We start from the raw sequence: 20,893 nt of genomic DNA on the forward strand, positions 1-20,893 counted from the left end.
CGCCAATGGTGGAGCGATGAAAATCGGGGCTGCGCAAGGGGACAGAATTGGAAGAGCGCAGAAAACTCATGGGTTATAGAGCTGGAGGAGGTTACAGAGATAGGGTGGGGCGGGGCCATGGAGGGATTTGAAAACAAGGATGAGAATTTTAAAATTGAGGCGTTGCTGGACTGGGAGCCAATGTAGGTCAGCAAGCACAGGGGTGACGGGTGAACGGGTGCAAGTTAGGATATGTGCAGCAGAGTTTGGAAGAGCTCAAGTTTATGGAGGGTGCAAGGTGAGAGGCCAGCCAGGAGAGCATTGGAACAGTCAAGTCTAGAGGTAACAAAGGCATGCATGAGGGTTTCAGCAGCAGAGGATTTGGGGTTGGGGTTGGAAACTCAGCTCAGGGTCAAATAAGACGCCAAGGTTGCGAACACTGAAAGCAATCATTTTATTGAAGATTTCAGATGATCCAATGTGCATTTTACATGGTCCAACCTATAAATCTAGAATGGTACTGCTACGAATACGAGCATCATGTAAGAGTATTATGTGTAATTCGAAAGACTATGGGGATAACTTAACTTTCTATGAAGATGTAAAATGGTCAATATCGGATCGACCAGCCATTAAACACTCCGCCCGATTTTTCTTTCCATATCTCCCATTTTACCCCATTGCCAAAAGTTAAAATTACTCCCTGTAGTCCTTCTCCTTTAGCTGCATAATGTGGAAACAATAAATTGGGCAGTTTTCACCATCAAATAAATTTCCATTTAAATGTACCACAAATTTAAATGTTATCACATTTATTCCATGTTCTCCCAGCAGAGTTAATTTTGTACAGAAGTGCTGACAGCATTGGATTATGCTAATCAAAAGGGAAAAAAATCCTGCAAATCTGAAATGGTAGATGCTCTAGGTGATCTTGTGCTCATCAAGATTAGTGCTGGAGAATGGAACACTTTAAATTTGGACACCTAATGTCAGAAATTACTGTAGGTAATATTAACAGATGAACCCTTAATGTGTTTGGGTGACATTTTATGTCTATTGTTTTAAGGGAAGCTTTAACCTGTTTAAAATGAATCCTAGAAATGATTGCTGGCAATATTATTGTTGGCAGCAATGAACGAATTTCATAGAGGAATCATAGCCAACAGACTGGGCTAGACTTGAATTCATTTCTATTGTAGCATGTACAAATTGCCTTGTTCAGTGTATCGTGAGCAATTTTTTCCTAAGTAAAATTTGTTTAAACTTTTAAAAATCATAAATGAGCAGGCTTCTAACTTACAGGAGCATCTGAAAACATTGACTTCTTCTACTTCTGTAAACAATTTTACAACACCAAGTTATAGTCCAGCAATTTCTTCTACTTCAACCATTCTTCAGTTCACAAACTCCACCTCCAACCTTATAGACTCATGTTTACATTGTATCAGCAATAACCTGGCCTGTTGTTTGTGCAAACAATATTCCTACAGCGCCATCTGATGGCCTCTTTGTGACAATGAAATAAATTATGTCAAAATGAAGTTTCAAGCAAAAGTAGAAACAAACGACAGGTGCTGTGTGGAAAACCATAAAGAAATGCCTGACCAAATTAACTTTCCAATACACCTAAACCATAAAGCTGAAAAGCATGATGGATAAGTTGACCATGTTAGCTGACCAGCTGAATATAATAGAAATCTTATGTTCCAGGTCCCAGCAAAGACACACAGAAGAGCTATTGTCTGCTTATGAGATAACTGTCTGACGAACAGAAATTAATGACCATATAGCCTTGAGACTAGGTACAGAACCACTGATAAGAAACAGTGTTACTAAGGAAATGTGTTTTACCAGACATTGTTTAAGAATCACGAGGCAGTCATGAGAAACTAGAGGGTGGGTTCCCTATTTTTGATTGACTAACCACTTGAACCAATAAGAATGTACATGTACACCCATATTCTATGATAGACAGACATTACAAATTGAACTGTATAAAAGTTAACTGTTTCCTCTGTTCAGTGAAGAGGTGGTTCTAACCATTGTATTAGACACCCTTCCCTTGAGCTCAAGTTTCTTTTAATTACAGTTCTTACTTGTCTGAAAATAAGTGTTTGGAGTTAATGCATTGTGTATAATAGGTAATTAAGTTTTCGACAGCTGAAGGGTCCCATTTGGCATGGGTGTGCAAACAATCATTTCGCGCTGGAACTGCACAACATGCCATATTGGTTAGGGCGCTCTGTGGTCGTCCAGGGCGCCCACCTGAAACTGGCATTAGTCCATTGCCTATGCAAATTGTGGGTCTAATATCTGTTTCAGGCCTTTTTCTGAAATTGGTTTGTGACTGACTGCAGCATGCACTGTGCATGCTGAAGTGGGGGGGGGGGAGGTGAGGCATGGGAGAGCCGGGGGGAGGGGGAGTCGGCAATCAGGGGAGGGACTTGGCAATCAGTGAGGGGGGTGGGGGAGTAGTTTGGAGAGTATGACTGCATCTTGTCCAGTGCAGGGGGTTTCTGGTTGTAGTAATTTCAGGGTGAATATCAGCAGGTTACAGAATTACTACTGGTTCCAAGTTGGATAGCGGGGTGTTACACTATTACTACGTTAGATATAGATTACCAGTGAGTTATTGTATTACTGTTGGTTATGAGCAGAATCTGAGTGTTAACAGAATTATTATTGGTTATCAGTGCAATTTAAGTGAGTTACTATTAGTTACTGGTGTAACGAACATTTCTCCCACCTCTGGTTTCTCCTCTGCAAATTGTTCCCCCACCTTTGGTTTCTTTTCTTCGCCTGCTCATGGGTGGGCCTCTTGGTTCTCGGAACTTCTCACACAATAGCTGCTGGTGCAAAACCACAAGCAAAGATACTCAACTACAGGGGACCCAACCGTTATAAGTAAATGCAGTAACATTTGCAGATGTCACATGTTCAGACATTGCATGATCGGAGATCAGATGGTCAAAATGTCACATGATCAAACCTCCAGGAATGCCTATCCTGGATGGACGAATTAAGATCAGCCAACTTATCTTCCTCATCAGTAATTATTTTGTGATCTTGTAATGTTTGCTGTGTAGTCAAGTTGAGATATTGCAGTTGGTCAGGAGAGTTGAGAGTGGGTGGGAAGTCACACATTTCAAATCTCTTCTGCTGGATTTGGCGCTTAATAACAGAGTCTCTCTACCAAACACAGTAATTTGTCATCTGGGGAAGGATCGATCTTGATTGTACTCCTCCTTGTCCCCACAGTCAAACAGTTCATGAACATGCCTGTTTAGATTGGGAGAGTACAGGGGGATTCTGATACACTGAGGCAGCAACTTCCAAAGGAGGAGGGTCAGGATTGTTGCTGCGGGGTTCATTTTTCAGAATGACCCAGAATAAATGAATTAACGTTTAAAAGAGAGTGAGAGTTGAGTTATTTTCACAGGTCTGGAGCTGCCATCACTGGAGTGGTTACCACGGTGACGAACTCCCATGATTCATTGTTGTCCCAGAATGCTATGCACGGTAGCTCCCGTTTCCTTGACAGCAGCGCTGGTTCGCTGGGTCTCCGGCAGGTGAGGCCGGGCCGGATGGCGTGTAGTGGAGGGGGGTGCGGTGTAGGGGCTTGGTGGTGGTGGTGGTGGTGGTGAGAATGCCGCGCACTATTTTGGCGCGGCCTACCCCGGCCCGCAGATTTGGGCGTGGTGTCTGCTCTCAGCCAGCGGCTCTTGATATGGAGCGGTAAGATCTTGCAAGGTTACAAATTACACTATATTATCGGCTCCGTGCGGCCGATATACTTTATATTTGTAGGTTTACTGGAACTGTTTGTCTTCAATGTTTTTAGAACAGGGGATGTCCTAGCCTCAGTGGACACGTACCATGGTGGGAAGTTTAAATCCATGCTGCCATGAACTATGCCAAGATCCTCGTGATTGCCTTGCGTTAACTGACTTATTCTGTTGCTTACACCAATAGATGCTTGCTGGCACTTCAGTGTGTGAGATACACCATTAAGAAGGTGGGTCACTTGCAGTACAAGAAAACACAGGCTTCATTGAATGAAAATGTCTTATTTAGCCCATGAAGTTGAACTGAGCAAGCGTCATGAAGAAATGTAAGTGAATGTTAACAGAAGTGAATTGAGGTATCTTGTACCTTGAGTGTTGCTCAACCAATCCAAGCCATGTTATACACTGGTTAGATTATAAATTACTGTAACTCCAGTTTAGATTTGCACCAATATATCAAAACTAAAGTTAAGTATTAAGAATATGATATTTAGTTATAGGTTGTAGTTACAATTGTGTAGTGACATTGAATTGGTTAGTAATACAACCCACAGAATTATCTGTTCCCACCTATTTTGTGTCTCAGTATTTTGTGGAGCAGACAAGGATATAATCTGTCGATTTTGTTTTTTTTTAAATAATTCTCTTCAGCTGCCCACTCGAAGGTGTAATTCAGCAAACCAGCTTGTAAGATTTTATCTATCTCTTGGATGGGGGAACTGTACCTATTATGGGGAATTTGTTGTGAATGAATTATCCCATATATTTCTTTGTCTGACTTGTATCACCTGCCATCCCAGTGAACTGCATTTAATATTTGTTCACACAATTTTTCATAACCAGTGCTTATTAATTCAGTTATATTGACAATTGCTTGTACAGACTAACAAACCAAAATCAAGTGAGTTTATTTTATATTGAAATGGATATACAAATAGTTGTTCCTCAGGAATTAATAGCAAGACAATATAAATTATTCAAATATATAGCCCTTCCTAGAGGGGAAATGTATTCAGCTGTACAACTATCTCTGGACTCCTTGGGAATACATAAATGCTCATCTGCCTCTCAATTTAATATATATATATATATATATATATATATATACACTAAACAATTGGATGGATGCTAGACCACTGATCAGTAGAGACTTGGCTATGCTCACCACAAACATTATCCATGTGCAGAAGCCAGATCCCAGAATCAAAGCCTGAAATTAAAGCTGTACTATTCCATTACCAGTGATCGTATCAATTTTAGTTTAATAGGAGTGACAGACATTAGTCTTAACCTCAGTAAAAGATAAAATAATAGAATCTATTGTGAGGATTGGGCTAGAGGAGTACCTGTAATAGTAACTTAATAAGAAACACCCAATATGGATTTAGAGGAAGATGTTACAGATACATCACAGGGAGTTTCAGTATTTATTTTATCATGACTTTTGGAAATCTTTTACAAAGTTCCACCCTAAGACTTCTACTCAAACCAAAAGCTACAGGAATTCAGGGTAGAACATAGAACTGATGGTACATAGATAAGATGTTGCTTAAAAGTCAGAAATGGAGAATACTAGTGACTGAACCAATCTGACATTAGACCCGTCTTGTAAGAATCAGTAGCTGGATGCCTGCTGCTTCTAACTATCATCATGACCTGGATACCAAAGTCAAATGCAAGCTTGTTAAATTTGCTGTCAACACTTGACATGCATTTACCAAAGCTGCTGTTAAGGTTCTTGCAAAAGAGAACACTGTTTACATTGACTACTACTTGCCTGAAACTTTAATTACTTATAATGAGAGAACTGCACATGCCTGGATACATGTGCATACAGAACCCTCTTCCAGCAATTTAAAATTTTGGAGAACTGGAGGCCAGGGAGTCAAAAATCCCAGCTCTAGAAACATTTGAATTGAGGTCCGATAGGTTTAAAAAGTACCCAGCAGCAAGTTTGACACTCTGCAGGATCAATATTGTGAGGTCTGATAGTACCCCCTCCAAGATTTACTAGGTTGCTACCGGGACTTGATGGTTTGACTTATAGGGAGAGGTTGGATAGACTGAGACTTTTTTCCCTGGAGAGTAGGAGGTTTAGGGGTGATCTTATAGAAGTCTATAAAATAATGAGGGACATAGATAAGGTAGATAGTCAAAATCTTTTCCCAAAGGTAGGGGAGTCTATAACGAGGGGGCATAGATTTAAGGTGAGAGGGGAGAGATACAAAAGGGTCCAGAGGGGCAATTTTTTCACTCAAAGGGTGGTGAGTGTCTGGAACGAGCTGCCAGAGGCAGTAGTAGAGGCGGGTACAATTTTGTCTTTTAAAAAGCATTTGGACAGTTACATGGGTAAGATGGGTATAGAGGGATATGGGCCAAGTGCAGGCAATTGGGACTAGCTTAGTGGTATAAACTGGGCGACATGGACATGTTGGGCCGAAGGGTCTGTTTTCATGTTGTAAACTTCTATGATTCTATAAGAAGTCTTGCAGTAGTTCAGTCTGGAGTCAGGACCCAACCCAACACCAGATTTAATCTGCAAGCATAACATTGCTTTACACCAATGCTAAACTTGCAATTTAAATGTACCCTAAAATAGGAACAGGAGCCATTCAGCCCCTTAAGCCTGTTCCACCATTCAATTAGATCATGGCAGATCTGTACTTCAACTCCATTTACCTGCCCTTGTATCATATCCCTTGATACCCTTACCTAAAAAATCTATCAATCTCGGTCTTGAAAATTTAAATTGACCAATCCACTAAACTTACTATACCTCCTAACTTATTGTCATGCAAACTTGGATATACAACTCTCTTATTCCTTCATCCGCAGTCTTTTGGGGGAAGTGAGTCCCAGACTCCTACTACCCTTTGTGTGGAAAAAGTTGTTCCTGATTTCACTCTGAAATGGCCTACCTCTAATTTTTAAGATTATGCTCTCTTGTTATGGATTCCCCCACAATAATTTCTCTGTATCTACCTATCAAATCCCTTAATCATTTTAAACACCTCAATTAAAATACCTCTCAACTTTCAAGGGAATACAAGCCAAGTTTATACAACCTGTCCTTTTAATTTAACTCCAAGCCCTGGTATCATTATGGTGAATCTGCAGTGTACCGCTTCCAAGTTGATATCTTTCCTGAGATTTGGTGCCCAAAACTAAATGCAGTACTCCAGATGGGGTCTGATCAAGGTTGTGTACAATTGAAGCATCACTGCCTCACTTTTGAATTCCAACCCCCTTGAGATAAAGGCCATCATTCTATTAGGTTTTTTGATTACTTTTTGTACCTATGCACTAGCGTTTAGTGATTTGTGTACATGGACAACTAAATTCCTTTGCTCCTCCACAGCTCTTAGTCTCTCACCATATTCAGATTTGTGTTTCTCAGATCATAGGTGGATGGTCTCACACTTCCCCACATTAAACTCCATCTGCCATAGTTTTGCCCACTTACATGGTCTGTCTGTGTCCCTTTGTAACTTCCTCCTCCAATCCACAAAACTTACTATACCTCCTAACTTAGTGTCATCTGCAAACTTGGATATACAACTCTCATTCCTTCATCCAAGTCATTAATATATATGGTGAAAAGCTGATGCCCCAGTACTGATCCCTGGGGAACACCACTTGTCACATCCTGCCTATCAAAGAACAAACTCTTTATCCCTACACTCTATCTCCTGCCTCGCAACCAATAGGGAAAGCAGCACAAACAGAAAATGCAATGAAATATTTGTAGACTAATTTAGATTGGTTATGTAGTAGGACAGACAAATGACAAAGGAAATTTAATTTAATTGAGAAATGTAAAATATTGCAGGTTGGTTGAAAGAAAATGCAATAGGTATATAATGATGTTGGAGATCTGGAAAAAGACCTGGAGGTCTTAGATATATAACTTTTAATATCTAGACATTGTGGCAAAATAATAAAAATTCTAATAGATACTAGGATAATTAGCCAGAACAATAGAGTACAAGGCTTGAGATTATGTTGATGCTTTACGATGCATTGGTCAGACTGTACTTTGGGTTCATTTCTGATCACTGTACAGCAAAAAAAGCAACATGGCTGTTCCTAAATGGAAACGGGATGAATAATAACAATAGGTTTAAGAAGTTCCAGCTTTGTAGTCTGGAAGGAAGGAAGTTAAGAGGGACCTTACTGAAGTATATAAAATATTAAATGGCATAGGTCACTTAAACCCAGACTATTACTTCAAAGTAAGCCAGGAAAGTAGGATTAGAGGAAGTAACTTTTAAAATGATATGAAGAACTTTACTCAAAAAATGATAAATGTTTAGAGTAATCTGCCAAGCAGTGTAGTAAAGACAGAAGGCTCGAAAATCTGCGGGCCTTACATAAGTGCTAAGATGCACTCTGTGGTGCTAACTTTGCCAAAGTATGCCAAATCATCTCGGGAAATTCTGTGGGAGGAGGCATCCTTGAGGCAGGTGGAAGCTCCACCCTAAACAAGTTCCTGTGGAAAGTGGTGAGGAAGGCCAAGTCCCAGCCTAATTTGCATCCCTTCTGCCATAGCCCTACTGGGCTTGTGATGGGAATGCACTGGAAGGCCATAGATTTTTGCCCCCAGATACATTGGGATATGCAAAAATCTGGTTGACTGTTAAAATGGAAGAGCTTAGGTACATACAGGTTGAGCTTTTCGCTGTGTGCCTTTTCTAGTCATTGACTTTGCGCAGTTTTTTGAACATTTTTAGTTGAAATCGTACAGGAATCAGGACCAGTGCAATTTTGTGTTCCATTTTTGTTTTCTCTAGATTAGCTCTGAGAACTACACTGCTTCAGCAAATGAAAAGCCAACTTGAAGATCAGAGGAATGAAAAAAAACTGCAGTCAGTAGAGTCTGAGTCAGCAACTGAAAGAAATGCATCACTTTTAAAAGTAAGTCATCGTTGCCAAGGCATTGAGTTGTTTATTTTTGCTTATCTTTAAAATATGGACAAAACTCTGAATCTGCTTACTTCTATCGTATCAATTTTTGTTGATCAGGGGTTTAAATAAACTTGACGGCTCGTTTCTCACTGAATTTTTAGAAGAGCTAACATAGCTCTTGCATACAGAACTTCAAAGAGAAAATGCCTGTCATAATCTCTAATTGCTGATATAGTTTGTCACAGGTATTGACTAGTGATCTTATTGCATATTTGACACACCTGGAACTGTAAATCATTTGTCATTGCATTGGAATTCTCTGAAGCTTTGACTGGGTCTGGCACAGTTCACTTCCAAACATGTTACTATCATATGGTCTCCCACCAAAATGAAAGTAACTATTTAATTTCCTCTTAAATCTTATAAGTATTATGGTGGCTGTTCTTGTAACATTTCTATTAATTTAGACATTCTTGACCTCCCCCTCCCCAAAACCTTTTCCTTTCCAAAACACATCATCCAGCCCTGCGCACTCTTATTAATGATTTCCATCTACAGTTATCATCTTTCTTACGATTTCATGCCCTCACTACAAACCCCTCCATTCTTTTTGTACTACCACGGCTAAATTATTGGATTATATTTTTCTTTTAAACTGTTCAATAGGGCAGCAGAAATCTTCTTTCTTCCATAGGATGAGAAATTACTGTTGGTGATAGTGAAGACGTTCGTGACATTCCTCTGTCCACTACTTCAACAGAGACATTTACCCGTTTGACTTAGCTCTTTGGAACTTTCCTCTTATTCGTTCTAAGATGAAAATATGCCACCCTGCTTTAGGAAGGATATTGTGGCCATGGAGTAGGTGCAGAAGAGATTCACTAAGATGATACCAGGGATGAGACTCTGGAGTTATGATTAAAGAAGAGAGAAATTGGGGCTTTTTCATTAGAACAAAGAAGGTTAAGAGGCAATCTATTATCAAAATTCAGAAGTTTTGATAAATCAGGAAAAACTTTTCTACTGATCAGTGAGTTGGTAATTAGAGGGTATAAAATTAAGCTCATCACCAAAAGAGAAGTTAGGTTTTTAAAAAAAAATTATGCAAATGTTGTTAAAATATGGAATGCCCTACCAGAAAGAGTGGTCCAAGCAGAAGACACCTGGCAAAGATGGGAATGGGACTAAATAGCTAACTCTTTGAGTGCTGGCATAGGCACAGTGGGCTGAGTGGCCTCCTTCTGTGCTGTAAAATTCTATAATTTATTGCATCCTCATGGTGCTGAAATCAAGACTCATTGTAATCTTCTGCTATTAACTTATTCTATCCCACAACCTCAAATCTATTGGGCTTCTCTAGCTCCTGCAGTCTGTCCTTTCTCACATAATCTTTACGTTTTTAATCACAACTAACTGACCTTGTCACTTTTTTCATTTTTTGATGTTCTGCAGTTGAGCCCTGACCATAGATTCTTATTTTTTTTTAAAAACCTTTTGCCTATAGTGGTCTTATTCTTTGGGAGGTTACCTGAATTTGCTTGTTCTCTGGCTTCTTATGATGTACTTTTTGATGTTTTAGTTCTACCATGAAATCTTGCTTCTTTGCAATTTTATAAAACCTTATGTAGAAATTGTCTTGCTGAAATTCTTCTTAATTTTAATGGGATACCGTTTTGAAACAACATGGAGTTGGCAGTGTAGACTTGTACTGATGACTGCATCATACTTTGGTCGGCCAAGCCATGTTCTGTGTGCATTCATTTGCATGTGTGCTTGCATGAACGTGCAGAATTCTGCTTGTTGGTGGGCAAGTGATGAATGACTTTTTGATGTGTCCAAAGAGGTGATGACCCGGACACGTTTTGCTAATGTTAAGTTCATGGGAAGCTGGTGTGAAGCTTTCGTCCTCATCTTTATGCAAAAACTGTAGTATATCTGAGCCATAAAATCATTATCAAAACGTTCTACTGTTTGGTCTAGGTAGAATATCCTTCCTTTTGGAGAGCTCTTAAAAATATTGTTACTGAGCTGAAAATTAATAGGCATTTTTTCTCATTCTTGCCAATTTTCCCCTTTCCTGTAGATGTCGATTATTTGATGAGTCCACTTCTATAGGCACCAGTTGTCTTCTGATACCTTGTGGCATTATTCATGGGTGAGCCTTGGTGATTTCAACAGCTAGTAGCATTATATCTGAGCCTGATCTTGTGCTCATCTGACATGAACACTTGAGCACGTCCAGCTGTGACCTACAGCTGTAGTGCACCTACTACTGCTGCAGTAGAGATCAGTTAACAGCACAGATTGAACATTAAACCTGAGATCTCTCTGGTATGTATGGCTCAGCAACTCTTCGAGGGCAATTCTAACCTTGTCTGTCCAGTTGAAACAGGATGGGTGGGCAATTAAAATGCTCTGGGTTACTTACCCACTGAAAAAGTGTCTGGATCCTGCCAACTGCTGTTTATACTCTGGCATCTGGATGGGTGGCTAAACTGCCCGCCCAAAGCCGATGAAATCCTGCTTTAAATATGCAATTTGGAGTCTGATGTTATCGGGTCCCAACTGCAATTTTAACTCTGGCCTGAGCAGTTTTCCCACCAGGCTGAAAAGAGTGAGGATCTGCCGAGAAGATGAGGCCCAAACAGGTATTTTTTTTTTAACTTTCTGGACCAGGAATGCTATTCCAGGCCCCAGAAAGAAAGTCATAGAATCATAACAGCACAGTATTCTTAATGCTTTGCGTCTGTCATCGCAAAAGAGGGGGACGATGTAGAGATTGTAGTTGAGGAGTGTGAAATATTGGATGGGATCAACATAGTGAGAGGAAGTTATAAGGGGTTTAGCATCTTTGAAAGTAGATAAATCGCCAGGCCCAGATGAAATGTATCTCGGGCTGCTAAGAGAAGCAAGGGAGGAAATAGCAGAGGTTCTGACCATCATTTTCCAATCCTCCCTGGCTACAGGCACGGTGTAGCTAACATTGTACCATTGTTTAAAAGGGGAGAAAGAGATGGACTGAGTAATTATAGGCCAGTCAGTCTAACCTCAGTGGTGGGAAAATTATTGGAATCGATTCTGAGGGACAGCATAAATCATCATTTAGAAAGGCACCAGTTAATCAAGGACAGTCAGCATGGATTTGGTAAGGAAAGGTCATGTCTAACTTGATCGAATTGTTTGAGCAGGTAACAAGGAGGGTCGATGGTGGTAAAGCGTTTGATGCATTTTACATGGATTTTAGCAAGGCTTTTGATAAGGTCCTGCACAGTAGGCTGGTCAAGAAAGTAAAAGCCCATGGAATCCAAGGGAAAGTGGCTAGTTGGATCCAAAATTTGCTTCGTGGCAGGAAGCAAAGGGTGATGGTTGATGGGTGTTTTTGTGACTTGAAGGCTGTTTCCAGTGGGGTCCCACAAGCCTCAGTACTAGGTTCCTTGCTTTTTTGTGGTATGATTTGGTCTTGAATGTGGGAGGCTTGATCAAGAAGTTTGCAGATGTTACAAAAATTGGCCATGTGGTTGATGGTGAGGAAAGCTGTAGACTTCAGGAAGATGTCAGGTGGGCAGGAAGGTAGCAAAAGGTATTCAATCTGGAGAAGTGTGAGGTAATGCATATGGGAAGGGCAAACAAGGCAAGGGAGTACACAATAAATGGGAGGATACTGAGAGGTGTAGAGGAACAAAGGGACCTTGGAGTGCATGTTCACAGATCCCTGAAGGTAGCAGGACAGGTAGATAAGGTGGTTAAAAAGGCATACAGGATACTTTCCTTTATTAGCCGAGGCATAGAATATAAGAGCAGGGAGATTATGCTAGAACTGTATAAAACATTGGAGTACTGCATACGGTTTTGGTCACCACATTACAGGAAAGATGTGATTGCACTGGAGAGGGTACAGAGGAGATTTACGAGGATGTTGCCAGGGCTGGAGAATTTCAGCTATGAGAAGAGATTGGATAGGCTGGGATTGTTTTCTTTGGAAGAAAGGAGACTGAGGGGAGATTTAATTGAGGTGTATATAAAATTATGACGGGCCTAGATAGAGTGGCTAGGGGGGATATATTTCCCTTAGCAGTGGCGCCAGTGACCTGGGAGCATGGATTTAAAGTTATTGGTAGAAGGATTAGTGGGGAGCTGAGGAGAATTTTTTTTCACCCAGAGGGTGGTGGGGGTCTGGAACTCACTGCCTGAAAGGGTGATAGAGGCAGAAACCCTCAACTCATTTAAGAAGTACTTGGATGAGCACTTGAAGTGCCGTAACCTACAAGGCTACGGACCAAGTGCTGGAAAGCGGGATTAAGCTGGATAGCACTTTTTCAGCCGGCATGGACACGATGGGTTGAATGGCCTCCTATTGTACCATAACTTTCTTTGATTCTTCAGAAGCCATTCGGCCCCTCGAGTCCGTGCTGGCTCTTTGTAAGAGCAATTCAGTTAGTGCCATTTCCCGCTCTTTCCCTGTAGCCCTGCAGATTTTTTTCCCTTCAAGTATTTATCCAGTTCCTTTTTGAGAGCAACAATTAAATCTGCTTCCACCACTCTTTCTGGCAGCGCATTCCAGATCACAACTACTCACTGCGTAAAAAAGTTTTCCCTCCTGTTGCCTTTGGTTCTTTTGCCAATCGCCTTAAATCTTGGTCCTTTTGTTCTCGACTCTTCCGCCAATGGGAACAGTTTCTCTTTATTTACTTTATCTAAACTCTTCATGATTTTGAACATTTCTATCAAATCTTCTCTCTTCTAAGAAGAACAACCCCAGCTTCTCCAGTCTATCCACGTAACTGAAGAACCTCATCCCTAGAACCATTTTGGTAAACCTTTTCTGCACCCTCTTTAATGCATTCATATCCTTCCTAAAGTGTGGTGCCCAGAATTTGACACAATACTCCAGTTGAGGCTGAACCAGTGTTTTATAAAGGTTCAACATAAGTTCCTTGCTTTTGAGCTCTATGCCTCTCTTTATAAAGCCCAGGATCCTGTATGCTTGTTTAACCGCTTTCTCAACCTGTCCTGCCACCTTCAAAGATTTGTGCACGAATACCCCCAGGTCTCTCTGTTCCTGCACCCTCCCTTTAGAATTGTACCCTTTAGTGTATATTGCCTCTCCTCATTCTTCCTGCCAAAATGTATCACTTCACACTTGTGCGTTAAATTTCATCTGCCACGTGTCCGCACATTCCACCAGCCTGTCTATGTCCTCTTGAAGTCTATTACTATCTTCCTCACTGTGTACTACACTTCCAAGTTTTGTCATCTGCAAATTTTGAAATTGTGCCCTGTACACCAAGTCCAAGTCATTAATATATATCAAAAAAAGTAGTAGTCCTAGTACTGACTGTCCACCACTATTCTGTTTCCTGTCACTTAGCCAATTTTGTATCCATGCTGCCACTGCCCCTTTTTATTTCATGGGCTTCAATTTTGCTGCCACTTTGTCAAACTCCTTTTGACAGTCCATATATGCATATGCATCATCAAGTGCATTGCTCTTATCAACCCTCTCTGTTACCTCATCAAAAAACTCAATCAAGTTAGTCCAGGACAAAATTAATAGTCACTTGGACAAGTGTGGATTAATAAAGGAAAGCCAGCACGGATTTGTTAAAGGCAAATCGTGTTTAACTAAATAGATTGAGAAAGTCATTACCTCCTCTGCCCCGGACTCGGCCCCTCCCGTGAGGCCCTTCTGGAATTCCCTTCCACACACCTACCTTTATGAAGGTGGGGGGCCAAGGGCAGCCTGAATTTCTGGAAGATGGCAGCCACTTCTCACTTCAGGTTAACGAGGCTCTGAAGTTAAAATATCTCGGGCCTGTTTTCAGATGCAGTGGGCGAGTTTCTAACTCCTCGCCAACCACCTGCACGGAGTTAAAATCGGGTTAATCGATAAATTAGCAGTCAAGGGAACCCATTCCAAAGTGATTTTCTTGTTAATATTTAATCCAGTTTTCCATTTCATTCTTGTTCAGCTTTCAAATTAACTTATTCCTAGCTATTCATGAACTTCCTTGGGAGGAGGGAAAGAACGGTCTGTCTGTCTGTGTCTGTCCATACATACATACATACATACATAACAACGTCCGTTTGCTAACGCATGAGTGACCCATAACCGTTAACCCAACGACTCCGTAAGCCGTATGAAATACAGCTTCACTATTGCTCCCCCCGCAGTTAAGGCCAATTCAAGGGACCAGAAACGCATGGACTAGGATCTGCGTCCTGCTAGTTGAAAGAGGCACATTTCATTTGCCATAGTAATCAGTGTATCTGTTTACTGTTTAATTTTTAGACCTGCACTTAAATGAGAATTTAAATTTCAAGATTATGTTTATTTTGAAAGTGATAACACATAATAACTAATAATGGGTGACCGTGTAAAATGTTTTACTGAATTTTTGTTTAAGATATAAATTGTCTTTTTTTAGGATTTGGAAACAGCAGAGGAAAATTTAAGAGCCAGAGCGCATGTACATCTGCATCCTAGTGTTGTCACCCTTGAGGTATATGCCCACTTCCTGTACTGTTGAGTATCATTGTTGTACCAACATTTTAATTTAGCTTACTCATTTTGAAAATGTGAATATCAGTTAATCATTATTACAGGGTGTGTAGAATGATTTTCTTGAGCTGTAGTGCAGTGCCCCCTACTGTGTGTGAGGAAGATTAAAGTTTGCAAGATAAATCATTTTTAAAAATGTAACTTTTGGGGTGAGGGGAAGATAAAATGTCAGTGTTTGGCTTGTAGGCATGATTGTTTGTAAATGTATCAGAAGCACAGACTCAATTTTCTGTGGTGCCACAGTTCTTAAAAACAAAAATATATCAAACTTGCATGTCTGTGTTCTAACACAACAAGATTTGCATAGTACAGTGTGAGACAAAAGGCATTACATTCTGATTCAAGTAGGATCAGCTGCTGCTTTCCAGTTTTCTTCTGCAAATCGCCACTTCTTACGACTGTCTGTCTGTAAGGCAATGTGGATAGATGCAAGGGAGCAGATTGCCTGCATGGCTTGTTGCCTGTGGATGGTGTGTGATGCACAGCGACTCAAACTCAAGAAGGAAAAAGAACCCCCCCCCCACCCGAAAAATAATCCAATCTGGTCTTTTACTTTTGTGTGCTCTAAGTTTTGTAGCCTTCCTGTATAGAACCTCTCATCATAATCTATTATTTCTTCCCTTCTGTTACAAAAAAAGAGAACATACAACAGTTCTAATGATATAGTGGACTTGTCACTTGCAATGCCCAGTCAATGTGACAAGACTTAAAGAAGCTAATAGGATGCGAGAACAGTAGAATAGCTATGAATAAGAGTTGTACTGAGACTTTAGAATGCACTGGTTAAAGTACACTTGCAATACCAAGTCAATTTTGGACACCACAGCACAAAAAAAGGGGTCATTTCCTTCCTGTTTTTTGCCCATTAGAAAAATTTTGTGGCAGGAATTTACTGCCATTAATTTGCATCCTGAGTTCCTTGCGCTTTTTGGTCTTTCCTGTGATCCACCTGCCTAGTCCCGGGTGCTAATGAGGGCCAAAGACACTGCAGCTCCCAGTTTCCTGCTTTTACAATACAGTGCACTTGGGGTAACTTAGACCGAAATTTATAAGGCGCGGCAACTGTCGGGATCAGCTGATACCAGCCGAAGTGAGGGGTTTTTGAGTCTGAAGAGCTTGATTGGTGATTTCTGCAGCTGGGAAACAATTTTTGAAGCTTTCTTCTCGCCATTCTGCCTACACAGGCCGGGACTTAGTCTAATCCTGTCTGGAGCATCAGCAAATTTTCAGCCCTCCTGCCCAGTAATGCAGTGAGAGCTTCTCTGGTACAAGTATGGCATTGGGGAATGACATTATCATGGAGGATAAGCAGCACAAGATGAAACAAAGAGTTGGGCAGCATTTACAGAGAATGCAATCCACCAGATATTACTCTTTTCCCTCTTTCTCCCCCCCCCCCCCCCCCACCCCCCAAAAGCATATGTAGGCAGCACAGGTAGGAGCTTACTGAAGAGTTTAGTATGGGAAGAGTGCGCTTCACCAAAGAGGCCATTGGGCAGCTCTGTCACCTACTACATGATGACCTGTAGCCACAGTTAATCTGCCCACATTGCGCTCTATGTAGCAGTGAAGGTGACCACCGTACTCGACCTTTATGCCACATAGTCATTTCAGGCAGGCATATGTGACCTCTGCAATATCAGCCAAACTGCAGTGGGGACTGATGCACTTTACAGGAGAGCTGGCAAATTCATCTCCTTTGCAGTTTAGAAAGGTGATGGCTAGGGATAGGGAGCCTCATCAGAGTACTTAAATATAGATTGTCATTTCAAAGTGAGCCAAGAAAATAACCTGGAATTCTTTAACACTATTGTGGGAGAACTGCACTGGTTCATGGAGAAGGCCATTACCAGTTTATCGGGGCACCTAGGAATGGGCAATAAATGAGGCCTTGCCCACATTGTCCACATCTCTAGAACAATTTTTTAAGTTTCTTGTCTCTTTTACATGTGGGCATTGGTGGAGCCCTAGAAGCAGGTTGGCAGTTCCTTCTATGGCCTGTAAATGGTAAATAGTGGGGAGAGACCTGGAGGAAATAATAATGAAAAGAAATGTATAGTGCAGAAATAAAAACACAAGAAATTTTTATTCTACTTTGAAAATTAATGTGCTTCACCTGCTAAGGGAAGGAATTTGTAATGTTTGGGATGATATAATTGACTAGAATACAATTATATTTGCTATGTATAAAACCTTTGTTTGTTCTACACAGACCAGATACTGGGCATCCGTTGAAGAACAACTTCCTAAATGGGAAGAGTTTTTACTGGGGCGAACAAAGAGTCCTGTTGAAGTGAGGAATGCAAGACATAAAAAATCACAGAAGGAAGCACCTCGAGACAAACTTAGGATTAAAAATACTAATTTACCCCCTTCAGCATTAACTTTCAAGACACCTCCACAGTCAGAAAAACTTTTTTAAAAAAACTAAGGCACATTAAAAAAAAATGATGAATAATATAGGAAATACTTCAGTTACTGATGAAACTTTGGGAAGATTTGTTTGAACAGACATTACTGTTAACTGAATAGATCATATGATTTTTGCACTAGACAATATAATTTAATCTTTTTGCTGCTGAATGCTTTGCTGCTTTCAAAATTTTCAACATAACACCAGCAAATTTTTTTTTGTAAGCTTCTATTATATTGTAAGGTAAATTCAGAAAAGTCTATAGGAATGCAAAACATTCTTTGCTTAGTTATCTAAATAAACAAATACTGAAATGATAGTTAAGGTGGGTTTAGCATGATGTAACATCCAGGAAAAAATTCTATGACTATCGACACTTAACTTTTTGTACATGGTTTACTGTCTGACTATTCCAGTTTTGCATAGAAACTCTCAAAGATAGTACAAATGCAGCTTTCTGAGCAGATGTGAGTGTTAAAAATCAGTAACCCTAATTGTTGTGTATCTTCTTGAATCGATCAGATGTTAGGCTGCTGAGAGGGTTAAATTGCTATAGTGGATGAGAGTTAAATTCCCATTATGTATTATGGATTTTTTTTTGGAATGTTTTCTCTTGTAAAATATACCTAAATAGTTAAGGGAACCTATTTCTAAGTTGCAAACCTGGTATATTTCACAAATGCATTTGAGGTGAAATGATTGAGAGAATAACAAAATATATTTCATTCTAATGTTTATGGATAAAGGCAATATATTTACACCAAAGAAATTATATATTTTATCAATTAGTATATTTCTATAAATGTATGACAATACAGATGAGTACCGAGATGAGGGGAGCACCATGAATTTGGCAAGAGCTTCCCTAACGGCTAGTAGGTAAATGCACCAACTGGTGTGATAATGAACCATTCAGACCAGGAAAGTCCCAGGTTTAATTCTCAGGCTGTGCTTACTTAGCTGATCGTTGCTGGGGTATTATGATTGAACTCCATGGCCATGGGATAGTAATGAGAAAAATAAGCTGAAGCTCTCACTTGTTATTACCCAGTGATACATGCTGGAAAGTGGACATTTGTGAATTTTAGGTTTGGTCAGAATTGGCTTTTATGATGTCACCAATTGTCAAATGGTTTAGTGTCTAGGCTCACCATTGAAGAATGAGCACTTGGGTAAGATAGCCGAGGCCTGCTGACAGTGAAGCCATATCCCTGGATGAAGGAAAAGAGAACAATTATGGGGGAGAGATGATATTAGCAAATTTAAGATTTTAAATCTTTGAAAATTATAATTCCAGTAGTGTTTTCTTTACTTGAGTTTGCTGTCAATTACTTTATTCTTGGGATGTGGGCGACACTGCGAATAGGAGGGGAAGTGAGAAAATTGATGGACAGAAGGAGAAAAAAATGCTAAATATTCAATCATACTTCAGTATTACATGAAAAGATCTGGACTACAGCAAAAAAAGGGAGATTTTAAATGAAGGAAAATGGGATAAACCATGCTTTGAGTGCAGCCAATCCTAGAAAATTTGTATCCAGGCACTTATGGAAGTGTAATTGTCTTGGTTGTCTCAAAAGAAGGCTTTTTGTATCGTGCCTTTTTTGACTTGTTTGAATTATGGTTTTATATGTACTTCACCATTGCAAGATCAAACATGATGGTCCCGAATTTGCTGGAAAAATAAGGAGTTCACAGTGCACGCAGCAATTGAAAGTAAAGTTGATTAAATTTTTCAGTTCACAGCAATTTGTGGCGAGGAAGAGATATGTCTGGTGCGAATTGCCACAAATTGCTGTTGGCCTTGCAAAAACGGGAGCTCGCAGTCAACCTCCCCATGAGTGTCAAGATTGGATTTGTGCCGTAAATGCAAATTAAACTTGCAGCAGGAAGTTAGGGCTGCTTTTCATGGAGTAAGGACCCTGTTAATGGGGTGATTTGTGGTCCTGACATGCCACTCAACCTTGGAGGCCCAGAAAGAGAACAACTGAAACTGGAGACTCACTCCTGCAGGTAGTAAATTGTTTCTAGAGGTTTTTAAAATGTCTAATTTTAATCTTTTTCTTGCTTTTCCTTTGACTTTTTTCTTAATCCAGACTTTCTTTCCCACACATTTCTCTTTCTGTATCCAATTTGACTCTAATTCACCCTATTTCCTTCTCTGGTTTTGGCTCTGTTTCTTCTCTATCCTTATATTTCATTGGTTAAGGAGATGGACTGTTGGTTCTGTCGTTCACCAAGGTCCCAAATGCCCCGTTGACCTTGCACTTCCAGCAGTTTGGGGAGCGAAAAATAATTGGAGCTGATGGTGAGTAGAATTATTTTCCTCACCTGTGAGATGTCCCTCTCCAGCAAATTCTGGGCCCACGTATTTCATTCAAAATTGTACTTGATTAAAATGATGTATTTGTTAATTGAGTAATTCTTGGGTAAATATATTTGTCCATCATAGAATGATACAGCACAGAAGGAGGTCATACGGCCCATCATGCCTGTACCAGCTCTTTGAAATACTCAATTAGCCCTACTCCCCTGCTCTTTCCCCATGGCCTTGCAAATTTTTCCACTTCCAAGTATTTGTCCAATTCCCTTTTGATTGTTATTATTGAATCTTCTTCACCACCCTTTCAGGCAGTGCATTCCAGATCATAACAACTTACTGCAATTTTTAAAAAAAGTTCTGTGTTCTTTTGCCAATTATCTTAAATCTCTGTCTGCTGGTTATCGACCCTTAGAGTTATAGAGAGAGGTCATAGAGTTATACAGCACGGATAGAGGCCCTTCGGCCCATCGTGTCCGCGCCGGCCATCAAGCCCAGTCTAATCTAATCCCATATTCCAGCATTTGGTCCGTAGCCTTGTATGCTATGGCATTTCAAGTGCTCATCCAAATGCTTCTTGAATGTTGAGGGTTCCTGCCTCCACAACCCTCTCCGGCAGTGAGTTCCAGACTCCAACCACCCTCTGGGTGAAAAAGTTCTTTCTCAAATCCCGTCTAAACCTCCCGCCTTTTACCTTGAATCTATGTCCCCTTGTTATAGAACCCTCAATGAAGGGAAAAAGCTCCTTAGTATCCATCCTATCTGTGCCCCTCATAATTTTGTACACCTCAATCATGTCCCCCCTCAGCCTCCTCTGCTCCAAGGAAAACAAACCCAATCTTCCCAGTCTCTCTTCATAGCTGAAGCGCTCCAGCCCTGGTAACATCCTGGTGAATCTCCTCTGCACCCTCTCCAAAGCGATCACATCCTTC

General features: G+C 40.4%; 1 protein-coding gene and 1 long non-coding RNA gene across 3 annotated transcripts in view; one reads left to right on the forward strand and one right to left on the reverse strand.

The window, feature by feature from the left end:
- The window catches only part of LOC137334224 (uncharacterized), a 48,155-nt gene extending 33,632 nt beyond the window's left edge, over positions 1-14,523 (reverse strand). The window contains exon 1 of the long non-coding RNA XR_010966100.1: positions 14,381-14,523. This is a non-coding gene — a long non-coding RNA (uncharacterized lncRNA). The remainder of the gene's footprint in view (positions 1-14,380) is intronic.
- On the forward strand, positions 3,480-20,055 carry cep15 (centrosomal protein 15). 2 transcript variants are annotated; one of them, XM_067998833.1, is made up of 5 exons: positions 3,480-3,548; positions 3,952-4,090; positions 8,555-8,678; positions 15,095-15,169; positions 17,441-20,055. In XM_067998833.1, the coding sequence occupies exons 2-5, from the start codon at positions 4,035-4,037 to the stop codon at positions 17,648-17,650; spliced, it is 465 nt and encodes a 154-aa protein (XP_067854934.1). In that variant the 5' UTR covers positions 3,480-3,548; positions 3,952-4,034; the 3' UTR covers positions 17,651-20,055. The 2 variants fall into 2 exon arrangements, with proteins under 2 accessions (XP_067854934.1, XP_067854935.1); XM_067998834.1 differs by lacking the exon at positions 3,480-3,548 and adding an exon at positions 3,601-3,714.
- The last annotated feature ends 838 nt before the right edge of the window (positions 20,056-20,893 follow it).

This window comes from Heptranchias perlo, chromosome 17 (genome assembly GCF_035084215.1).
Source record: "Heptranchias perlo isolate sHepPer1 chromosome 17, sHepPer1.hap1, whole genome shotgun sequence".
NCBI classification, from domain to species: domain Eukaryota; kingdom Metazoa; phylum Chordata; class Chondrichthyes; order Hexanchiformes; family Hexanchidae; genus Heptranchias; species Heptranchias perlo.